Source organism: Mastomys coucha, unplaced genomic scaffold (assembly GCF_008632895.1).
Source record: "Mastomys coucha isolate ucsf_1 unplaced genomic scaffold, UCSF_Mcou_1 pScaffold11, whole genome shotgun sequence".
Taxonomy (NCBI): domain Eukaryota; kingdom Metazoa; phylum Chordata; class Mammalia; order Rodentia; family Muridae; genus Mastomys; species Mastomys coucha.
Window position 1 is genome coordinate 4,010,617 of NW_022196893.1, and position 12,245 is coordinate 4,022,861.

The following is a 12,245-nucleotide window of genomic DNA, read 5'->3' on the forward strand; positions in this document are numbered from 1 at the left end:
TCCATCCATTTCCCCAAGAATTTCATAAATTCATTGTTTTTAATAGCTGAGTATTACTCCATTGTGTATACTGAACCATCCCAGCATCCCTGGGACAAAGCCTACTTGATCATGATGGATGATCGTTTTGATGTGTTCTAGGATTTGGTTTGCAAGAATTTTATTGAGTATTTTTGCATCGATATTCATAAGGGAAATTGGTCTAAAGTTTTCTTTATTTGTTACGTCTTTGTGTGGTTTAGGTATAAGAGTAATTGTAGCTTCATAGAACGAATCGGGTAGAGTACCTTTTGTTTCTAGTTTGAGGAACAGTTTGAGGAATATCCGTATTAGGTCTTCTTTGAAGGTCTGATAAAACTCTGCACTAAATCCATCTGGTCCTGGGCTTTTTTTTTTGGTTAGGAGACTATTAATGACTGTTTCTATTTCATTAGCAGATATGGGACTGTTTAGATCATTTATCTGATCTTGATTTATGTTTGCTACCTGGTATCTGTCTAGAAAATTGTCCATTTCATCCAGGTTTTCCAGTTTTGTTGAGTATAGGCTTTTGTAGTAGGAGCTCATGATTTTCTGGATTTCCTCGGTGTCTGTTGTTATGTCTCCTTTATCATTTCTGATCTTGTTAATTAGGATACTATCTCTGTGCCCTCTAGTTTGTCTGGCTAATGGTTTATCTATTTTGTTTACTTTTTCAAAGAACCAGCTCCTGATTTGGTTGATTCTTTGTATAGTTCTTTTTGTTTCTATTTGGTTGATTTCAGCCCTGAGTTTGATTATTTCCTGCCTTTGACTCCTCTTGGGTGAATTTGCTTCCTTTTCTTCTAGAGCTTTCAGATGTGCTGTCAAATTGCTGGTGTCTGCTCTTTCCAGTTTCTTTTTGTAGGCCCTTAAAGCTATTAGTTTTCCTCTTAGGACTGCTTTCATTGTATCCCATAAGTTTGGGTATGTTGTGGCTTCATTTTCATTAAACTCTAGAAAGTCTTTAATTTCTTTCTTTATTCCTTCCTTGACCAAGTTATCACTGAGTAGAGTGTTGTTAAGCTTCCACGTGTTATGGTGGGCATTCTATTGTTTATGTTGTTATTGAGGAACAGCCTTAGTCTTAGTCCATGATGATCTGATAGGAATTATTTCAATCTTCTTGTATCTGTTGAGGTCTGATTTGTGACCAATTATATGGTCAATTTTGGAGAAGGTACCATGAGGTGCTGAGAAGAAAGTGTATCTTTTTGTTTTAGGATAAAAAGTTCTATAGATATCTGTTAAATCCATGTGTTTCATAACTTCTGTTAGTCTCACTGTGTCTTTGTTTAGTTTCTGTTTCCATGATCTATACACTGCAGAAAGTGGGGTGTTGAAATCTCCCACTATGTGTGCGGTGCAATGTGTGCTCTGAGCTTTAGTAATGTTTCTTTTATGAATGTAGATGCCCTTGCATTTGGAGCATAGAGGTTCAGAATTGAGAGTTCATCTTGGTAGATCATACCTTTGAGTATGAAGTGTCCCTCCTTATCTTTTTTGATCACTTTAGGGTGAAAGTCGATTTTATTCGATATTAGAATGGCTACTCCAGCTTTTTTCGTGGGACCATTGGCTTGGAGAATTGTTTTCCAGTCTTTTATTCTGAGGTAGTGTCTGTCTTTGTCACTGAACTGGGTTTCCTGTATGCAACAAAATGTTGGGTCCTGTTTACATACCCACTCTGATAGTCTATGTATTTTTACTGGGGAATTGAGTCCATTGATATTAGTAGATATTAAGGAAAGGTAATTGTTGCTTCCTTTTATTTTTGTTGTTAGAGTTGGAATTCTGTTCATGTGGCTATCTTTTTTAGTTTTGTTGGAAGATTACTTTTTCTAGGATGTAGTTTCTCTCCTGGTGGGACTATTTATACTTTAATTCTGGGAAAGCTGTTGATGCTACAGGCATCTGAGGAAATAAAAGGGCTCAATGGGAAACAAACAGCAGAGTTTCTTTTGGATACTATCTAGCCCCCAGATAATGCTACCAAGGACTCACTGGCATGAAGACAGGAAGTGTTGGTAAGACACCTTCTTTGATACTGGGAATTACTTTAAAAAGTGTACAGCATCCTCTACCATTAAATCAAGACAGGCATTAAATTCAAAACTTGCCAAATAGGACAAGTGAAAGACCAGCAGCTTCAAGTTGGAACCAAGGCTCCCAATTCAGCCTGCATACAGTTATCTCTATAGACTCTTTGTCATTAACATCCATATCTGCGCCCCATAGCCTGTGAGATTACTGGGGCTGGAGAAAAAAAATGTAGCACATTTAAGACTGCCAAAATATACAAAGAACTCAAGAAGTTAGACTCTAGAGAACTGAATAACCTTATTAAAAATGGGGTTCAGAGCTAAACAGAGAATTCTCAACTGAGGAATCTTGAATGGCTGAGAAGCACTTAAATGTTCAACATCCTCAGTCATCAGGGAACTGTAAATCAAAACGACCCTGAGATTCCACCTCACACCAGTCAGAATGGCTAAGATCAAAAACTCAGGTGACAGTAGGTGCTAGCGAGGATGCGGAGAAAGAGGAACACTCCTCCATTGCTGCTGGGATTACAAGCTGGTACAACCACTCTGGAAATCAGTTTTGCGGTTCCTCAGAAAATTAGAAATAGTAGTACCCAGCTATACCATTCTTGGGCATATACCCAGAAGATGCTCCAACATACAACAAGGATACATGCTCCACTATGTTCATAGCAGCTTTATTTAAAATAGACAGAAGCTTTAAACAACCCAGATGGCCCTCAAAAGAGGAATGGATACAGAAAACGTAGTACATTTACTCAATGAGTACTACTCAGCTATTAAAAACAATGACTTCATGAAATTTGCAAACGGATGGAACTTGAAAATATCATCCTGAATGAGGTAGCCCAGTCACAAAAGGACACACATGGTATGCACTCACTGATAAGTGGATATTAGCCAAAAAGAAGCTCAGAAAACCCACGATACAATTCACAGACCATATGAAACCCAAATAGAAAGAAGACCACATCAAAGTGTGGATGCCACAGTCCTACTCAGAAGGGGGAAGAAAATAATCTTGAGAAGTAGAGGGAGAGAGGGATTTGGGAGGGAGAAAGAAGGGAGGGGGACCAGTTCAGATACTAGAGGAGATGGGGGAGAATTACAGAGGGTTAGGAACTTGAAAGGAGGTGTGTAGCTGTGTGTTGTGTGTGTGTGTGTGTGATAGCCTCTAAAAAGTCCCAGATGCCACGGACTGAAGAGGCTCCCAGGACCCAACAGGGAGGACATTAGCTGAAATACCCAACAAAGGTGAGACAGAACCTGTAGAGACCATATCCAGTGAATAGGCAGGGCCCCCAGCTGAGAGGCAGGGCCACCTACCCACCTCAAAAATATTAATCCAGAATTCCTCCTGTCAAAAGGAAATACAGGAACAGAGTGGAGCAGAGACTGTAGGAAAGGCCAAGAGACTGCCCCACCTAGGGATCCATCCCATCTGCAGACATCAAACCCAGTCACTATTGCTGATGCCAATAAGCGCTTGCTGACAGGAGCCTGGTATAGCTGTCCCCTGAGAGACTCTGCCAGAGTCTGACCAATACAGATGTGGATGCATGCAGCCAAATATCGGACTAAGCATGGAGAACCCAGTGGAGAAGTTAGGGCAAGGACTGAAGGAGCTGAAGGGGTTTGCAACCCCCATAGGAAGAAAAACAGTATCAACCAACCAGACACCCTCAAAGCTCCCAGGGACTACACCACCAACCAAAGAATATACACGGGGGACCTATGGCTCCAGCTAGATATGTAGCAGAGGACTTATCGGGCATCACTGGGAGGGGAGCCCCTTGGTCCTGTAGAGGCTTGATGAGGCAGGATAAGGGAATGCTAGGGTGCTGAGGAAGGAGTGGGTGGGTGGGTGAGACCCCTCATGGAGGCAGGGGGTAGGGGATAGGGGATTTTTGGAGGAGAAACTGGGAAGGGGGATAACACTAGAAATGTAAATAACCTAACCTATAAAAAGTGAAGAAAAAAAGAAAAGACTGCCAAGAAAGCAAACAGTAAACACCCTGAAAGCGGGCAATGTTGTCATACCTTCTGATACTCATCGTGCAAGAAGAGTTCAGAAGCTCTAGAACACCTGCTTTTCTTTAACCCAAACACCAATCAAGTGGTTCTCTGATCCAAAAAGACAGCATCTTAGTACCTGCTAGCCATGCAATACCAGGACGACTTATACCTCTGGCCTCTGATGGATTTCTGAGTTGCAGCTTATGTCAGGACAAGTACTTCACTACAGTTTTAATGTGTTTTATAAACCATCTGAGACAATGCTGACTCCTACAGCAAGGGCAGCAACAGTGGCCTGTGGCACAACGCTAGGTAACACAAAGAGCTCAGGAACTGTCACTTTCTGATGATGTGACTGTGAAGCTCACTAGAGGGGTCAGACTGTTGATACCAATATACATGTTCTCTCTGAAGGGCTCAGTGGCAGACAGCAACTCAAAACACATGCCTCACTACTCAGTGGGCACATGCTCTTTACAACACAAGAGATCCTGGGAAACTATTTTTACTTACCACTTACATCCTCCTACTTTGTGTGAACAAGGATTGTTTAGAAATACATGGCAGTATCCAAAGTTTAAAAAATAGAACAAAACCTGAAAAAAAAAAAACTACTGGCACTACAACTTAGGTTATGCTCACTCTGAAAACTGTCAATGTCAACTTGTGCAGACCACGTATACAGCCCCAAGCTTGTGCACATACACAATTGACAGCAAGCCTACTACTGTTCAGATGCTGCTGTGTTAATGAACTACTAGTTTTTGAACCCCAAACTGAAAGCCACCCTAACTTCTACCACTAACAAGATTATCAAATTAACAATTGTGCATTCATCATTCAAAAACAGGATTCTACACATCAGTGGGATTGGCATGGGGGAGGAGACATGACTACCAGGATATCACATAACTAAGCTTTAAGCAAAAGAGGCCGCCATCCAATGATACTATGAATATGAAAGTCAAAGAAGACAGAAGGAGCCACTGCCAGGAGAATAGCATGGAACAGCAGCTTTGGTAGAGCTTTAGACTGAAATCTTGTTGACATGGGTTCCTAGTCATGTCCACTTTGTGAAAATGCACCAAATTGATAACTCAATATTCAACTCAGTGTTGGTGTGTTTATTCTATCAGTAAGACCCAAAGGGTGCATAGAAGCTATGGTGCAAAGCTAGCCTGGTAGTTCTCCTTGTCTATTGCCCTCATTATCTACAAAGGACTTGAGGAACTGAATGTGAGCCAAGCACACTCACAGATGCTCTTTATTATGTGCACAGACGCTTCATTCCAAGACGTCATTGCTAGGAAATGTTCATACTGAGCAGAAGCTCCAAAAGCGCTTTATTGTGGTTCTTTGGCACAGGAAGGATTTTCCAATACAAATGTTTAATGCATATTATATCTGCCAGTCACAAAACAATAACAATGCTGGAGGCACATGAGAATTTCTTACTGACCATGTTAAATTACTGCCATTTAGGAACTGTTCATCCCTAACAGAAATGCTAAGAGCTAATCTCATTCTGCGCCTGCATGAGTTTACCTCGTGAGCACAGAAAAGGACACAAAGAGACAACTTTCTTGAACCTCAGGGACTCATTCAAAAAAGTGTGGCCAAGTATCTTTGCTAAGTAACAAGCACCTGAAGGTGCCCTTTCTCAGCTCTCAGTCCCAGTGAACCCACAGTTCAGTTGTGGATGCTGTAGTGATGCATCTGCTCAAAGGGTTCCTTAAAAGTAGTTAAGGGGACAAATTTGGGGATCATGTTTGATTTCTTGTTGTGGCAAAGGGCTACCTGCTTCTTTAGTAAAGGATTGGATATAATATAAATGAAGCAAGCCTCAATAACAGAATTCATTTAATTCTTTTGTTGTTGTTTTTGGTTTATTGAGACAGGGTTTCTCTGTGTAGCCCTGGCTGGCCTCGAACACAGAAATCTGCCTGCCTCTGCCTCCCAAGTGCTGGGATTAAAAGCATGTGCCACCACTGCCTGGCCCAGAACTCACTTAATTATTGTGACACATTGCTCATGGAAAACCCAACAAGAAATTGTATTATAAAGTACACAGTACAAATGTCTTCTGTTGGCCATACTACAAATGTTCCAAAGGTGAAGTCCAACTCCACTGCAGTCACTGCATACAAAATAGCCATGGCTACAGTAGAAGCACATGTGCACTGTTCTCCTGGTGGGAGGTGAGTATGACGATCCCTGTCCTCAAGGAGCCTCAGTCTAGTAGGGAGGAGACATACTAGACTGTGAGCTCCTCGAGGGCAGGAAAGCGCTCCATCATCTGTGCTCCATGCCCAGGACCTGAGCAGTCCAGCTGCAGCTGGCTGGAGCATGGCTAACCCAAGAGAGCTACAGGGACTTGAAGAGCAGGCTGCAAGGTTAGAAGGGCCAGGGCACAGAAGCCAAGAGAAATGGGAAGATTTTGCCAGTGGAAGATGCATTTCATGTGTGTAGAGCCTGGCTTTGTTTAAAAGGTCAAGATATTGTCAGGCCCTAAATGTATCCTTTCAGCTTTTGTCTGGACACAAAAGAAGCCAATGGAAGGTGCTTGAGCATCAGTATGACTTTCCTAGAAAGCCATACTAAACCAGTTACTGCCAGGTAGATGAGAAGGAGCTGAGGGCATTAGAGAAGCTAGCTTAGAGAAGGCACAGCTCCTTTTCTTAGACAGTATGATGCACTGCAGAAAACTTACAGTCAAAGTTTGAGGCTTCTAAGCTGAGCAAGCCCAAAGCTATAAATGGAGAGAGAGACAGTGCCTACTAGTAGGCCAGGTAGTGGAGAAGGGTACATACAGCACACAGAAGTTAGGGCAGGGAAATGGCCCATCTAAGTACAGGAGGTAGAATATCTTGTCTGTAAGGAAAGGAGCTAGTTAGTAGTCAGGAGGCAGAAACATTAAGCTGGAAAAATCAGCAAAGAAGTAGGTATAGAGAGGGTGAATGGATCTTCCACCAGAAAGAGGAAGATTTCAAGGCTAGGATCTGTCAAGACCAAAGGGGACTTGTGCAAAAAGCAACCAGCAAAACAAACATCTGCTGAGCAAAGCAGCTCCAACAGCTGCAACATAGAATACGAAGCAGTTGAAGACTCAGGGTTTCAAATGGAAGAAAACTCAGGAAGAAAGACTGTGGCTGTTGCAGGCATCGAAAAGCCTACCGTGGGAAAAGCAATACAGAGTTGTGTGGCAGGGAAAGGAGCCATACCCAGGGCTGAGAGTAGAGTCTTATGGAAGTGGGTCTCAAATGACCACAGCTGCCACGGTCTCTTCAGTGGGATTATTGAGCTCTCTAGGTTGAGGACACAAATGTACTCAGCAAACATTGCTCACTTTATAAACTGCCTACTTCTCCCATGGGGCCTGACCTCCTTGACATACTCCCACAAGAAGCCTCAGTTGAAGTTGGGGGCCTATAGAAGTGGCAGAGCAGTAGGCAGTTAGATGAGCATTGTGTCCTGCAACAGTTGGAGATGCTTTTGAAAACAATACAGTCAGTAAACAAAGAAGTCAAGTTTGGGCAAGTCCCCTAAATTTGAGAGAAGATGGCAGCATGTACAGAGCCAAAGTACTATCTGTTTCCGGCTGCGCATCCTACAAATTACATTAAAACACAATCTTATCAAAGTGCTAGCTTAGTCCAAATCGACTCAACAAACGTTTTTTCTTCAGTCACCTGGTGTCCAGTCCTAACCCCAGCACTGAGCTGCAGAAATGAATAGGACATGGTGACATCTATCAGGTTGAGTCATGCCAGAGACATAGACAAGCCAATCTAGATTTTCTCAGACCTAAAATTAGGTATTCTGCAGATGCTTCTTTGAGAGAATCAACATAAATCTGGTTTGTGTGTGAGCTTCCAGAGAGGACTGGCAACTCCTCATGACCTAGTTCCTACCCGTGCCTGGCACAAAATTTCTGAATAAACATACAACAGCAGTAGTTTTCAAAAGGCACCAAAGAATAGCTCTCTCTTTGGGAGACGGGCTTAATGGGGGGAGGTTTATTGGTGGAGGGAACATCTTAGCTAGATTCTGAAGACTGAACAGGAGTTCATCAAGTAGAAAAGAGAGATTGAGAATAAAGCATGTGAAGAGGTCAAGAGCCATGGCGGGAGAGTTATAAAATAGTCAGGTGTGGCAGGTGCTTAAAATGTCACAGAGGAGTTCTATGAGAAGAGATTGGAGATATAAGCTTGGTCATTAGAATGATGGGTCTGATCAAGCCTTCTCAGTCAGAAGGTAGGCAAATGAATTAAGATCATAATCAGAGCTTCAGTAAGAACTGAGGATCCAATTCACTGATACCTCTGAAGTAACAAGATATACAAATCAAATTCCAAAGTATCTGTGTCCTAAAGAAGCAGGTCCACCTTAGACATACTGACATAAACATCTCAGAACTAGGACTGCAGAGGAGGAGAAGCAGCAAACCTGCCCCCGCCCCAGGCCCTTGCCACCCCACTCCTACCTGAGCTGAGCTTTTAGTTCAGTAAACCTGGGCCGCCTGCTGGGGTCATAGGCCCAACATTTCGTCATAAGGCTGTAGAGGGTGGGAGGACAATTTGGAGGCATTGGTAATCTTTCCCCATTTTCAATTCGACCGATCACATCATTGTTCTTCACTCCTTGAAAAGGCTTCACGCCATGCATCAGTATCTCCCACATACACACACCTGTGGAGTGGGAATGAAAACAGTGCAGTGAGCTCAGCACCCAGAGAGAAAGGTCCAGGCTAAGGGACCAGATAGGCAGCTGGCAGAGCTGGGCACCTAGCCTAAAATATGGTGGCAAAACCCAGGTGAATAGCAGCAGCTAGGTCACGTGACACCAAGAACAACATCAGAGTCAGAACTTCCTCGGTGGCTTATTTCTGAAAATTCTGGATTAGCAAGTAGTCTACCAGCTACTGTATAACTGTCCCCAGTTTTAACCAGTACAAAAACAAACTATAGAAAACAAAAACCAAATCCCAATGACGTTTTTTACCTGCCCCACCACCAATGTAGGGCCGTATTGATTTTAAATAGTCACTAAGGCTTAACAAAACAAAACAAAATCCTATCATTTAAATCTCAAGCTCAAGAAAGCTTAGATTCTTTTTCACCAAGGTACATAAGGGCATTGTCCATTTAATTCACACAACATCCACCTCATCTAAAGACCATACTGAACTTTTACAAGGTGCACCCACTCGAACTCTGGGAATCAAGAATCTATCCACCATCTTCTTATTTACCAAAGATTTCATCTTTCAAACAAATGAACAAATGTAACAGCACTGACAGATACTACCAGTGGTGGCACGGGACAGGGAAGCAGCACAGCGGCATGGAGTGCAGGTCTTTCTCAGCATCTATCAGAGCCAGTCTGTATTCTGACCCTCCTTAACTCTATGGGTGTTCTGGGCAAGCCAGTTCTAAGGAGTTTTTCCTGTGTCTACCAGGGAAATTATAATTCTTTTATATCTACTTCTGTCCTCAAGCACACATTTAAAATAAGGTCCTGAGAGGAAGGTACCGACTGGACAGAGTGAAGTTGGCCTCTAAGGAGGCAAGCCACATTACGTGTTCATTGAAACCAGATTCTCAAATTGGTCCCAAATTTAGTTCATAGAACTAAATTTGTAAAGAGTCCCTGATAAAAATAACTCGCTGCTGAAGACAGAGCCATTCCCCCCTGGGAACCAGGACAGCATTACCAGCCATGGTGCTACTGTATCATGTCTGCAGGTGCCTTTTTTGAAATTTACATGTCTCATCCTTAATTTCCAGAAGAGTCTTACATTTCCTTAAATGTAAGACTTTAAATAGTTTTAAAGTCAAATCTATGATGACACTGATTATAAATAGTAAACATTTATTTTATATGGCAAGATGGGGAAACAATGCCAGTGTAGCTATGAGGTAATCTTTCTTACTATTTAGATTTTCTTACCAAAAAAACTCTTTTAAAACAATCATACAACAAAGTAACAATACAACTTAAAGTGGCAAGGTCCACATGAAGACAGCAAGTACAACTGTATTAAAAGACGTCCTGATGAATACCAACTATAAAATCTTAAGATATTCCAAAAATGTTAAAATGTGCAGGAATGGACACTTAGCCTATGAAGCACAGAGAGTCCCTAGAAGATGAGTGAGTATCTAGTCTTGTGGTTTACATGGCTAAGTCCACCTTGCACTTTTACGGACTGAACCTAGAGCCTTGCTAACCCTGCCTAAAAACTAAATGGATTAAAATCCACAGCATTCAGACAGAAGAAAAAGAATGCTTATTTGATATTTATGGTTATTTTACTTACAGAAGTTATATAATCAATTATATTTTTGTTCTGGAGCAGTTTAAACTTTACAGAGATGATGTCACTCAAGACTACCCACAAGAGCCACAGGTGAGTATCAACGACAGAAGGAAAAGCATAGTATAGAGAATTATTAGCTATGTGAAACTTCCCAAAAAAGGTGACATTTTGGTTAGATGGGATTCAGCTGAAGATGGTATACATTCCAGGTAGAAAGACCAACATCAGGAAAGACAGTTTTGGAGACAGTAAGAGGAATCAGTCACTTTACAAGCACAAAAAGTGTATGAGCAGAGCCACACTTTGAATACAATATGGTGAACAGAGCAAGGGGGAAAGAATGTGTGTAAAGACCAAGGCAAAGGAGATGAAGAGCTAGCTCCCAAGCCTGGAGACAGGCAGCTTCAGAGCAAGAGACAGAGAACAAATACAAATGCTTTGGGCTAGCAGTAACTCACTGAGCCAGAAGAACCTACATGTTGGCAACAGTGGGAGAGAACGAAAGAAAACAAAGAGGAAAACAAGCAGCTGTTCCTTTGTGGAAGGCAGACAGAAAAGAGCAGGAGCAGTGACGACAGGCCATACTGACCAGAGATGCTGTCAGACCACAGCGTCTGACAAGAGATGCTCACTCTGAAGATGCTAACTTTTAGGTGGTACTAGCTTTATTTTGTAAAGTACAACGAAGTTTATTTAAAAAGAAAAAAAAAATACTCACCAAACATCCACACGTCACTAGCTGAGGTAAAACGTCGAAAATTGATTGACTCTGGAGCCATCCATTTAATAGGTAATTTTCCTTTGGAAGCTAGAAGATTAATTTTAGAAAATGAATTTTCTTTGTCAGCTAATTGAGTAGTAACAAAGCTAGTCAAGATTTCGGCATCAAAATAAAAAGCATCAGCTTTGACCCATAGGCATCCAGTTCTTTGGAAGAAGGACTCATTTACTTGGTGCTTTGAAGGGTAAAAAGTGGTTAATTTGGGGTAGAGATAGGAAACTTGGAGGCTCCCCCCTTTTCATTTGGGGCAGAATCTGTGCATGTCAGGAAGAACACACAGCCCATGGTATGAGGCTTCACAGTATCTTGGAGCACATTCACCTGCAATTGAGACCCTTGCTCTACAAATGCCCCATGTGATGAATATGCATTCCACTCCTGCTAGACCAATTATGCTCTACCAAGCTGACTTAGACACAAACACTGTGCTTTCAGAAAATACATATAAACATATCTTATAGAGATTATAACCTTAAATCCGAAAATGAATCATGCTTGGGGGTTCTATTCTTTGTAAACAAGGCTCAAACCCACTAAGTCACTTGCCTGGAGTTGCTCTGCTAACAGAAGCCAGAGCTGTGCTCTGCCTTCTGACCAAGTCCTCTGGCTCAGACAGACCTCAGATAGAAATGTAGCGCCTAGGAAAGCTCAACTTTTATTGCCTTACATATACCACGAATGACTAAAAAAATCATCCGACGGATTAACGTGGAGTTATAAACTTTACCAAATATATGAATGAACAAAGCTGGAATTGATGGAGAGTCAAGATTGATTACATCTTCACTGATATGTGCAGAGGAAGAAGCGACTGAATGATAAACAAATGTATCAAAGCAACCCTGAAAATACCTCTTAAATACCCCTTCCTACTAGAGGTGAGGTCTAGCATCATAATGCTCAAGATGCTCAGTGGAACACACAGGGCACTTTTCAGCAAGTGACTCTCATTCTTGAAGGCGGGCAAAGAAGCACAGTCAGATGTGGTACCAGGAGTAACAACGAATAGGCCACTGTCCCACCATGCACAGAGGAGAAACACAGTGGGAGCATGGGGTGTGTGTGT

At 42.0% G+C, this 12,245-nt stretch overlaps 1 protein-coding gene across 21 annotated transcripts in view; it reads right to left on the reverse strand.

The window, feature by feature from the left end:
- Ptk2 (protein tyrosine kinase 2) overlaps positions 1 to 12,245 on the reverse strand; it is a 223,869-nt gene that overhangs the window by 42,631 nt on the left and 168,993 nt on the right. For all 21 annotated transcript variants that reach the window (XM_031345669.1, XM_031345719.1, XM_031345722.1 and 18 more), the window contains 2 exons: positions 11,117 to 11,206; positions 8,563 to 8,767 (listed from right to left, as the gene is read on the reverse strand). In XM_031345669.1, the coding sequence (XP_031201529.1) occupies positions 8,563 to 8,767; positions 11,117 to 11,206 (295 nt within the window). The remainder of the gene's footprint in view (positions 1 to 8,562; positions 8,768 to 11,116; positions 11,207 to 12,245) is intronic.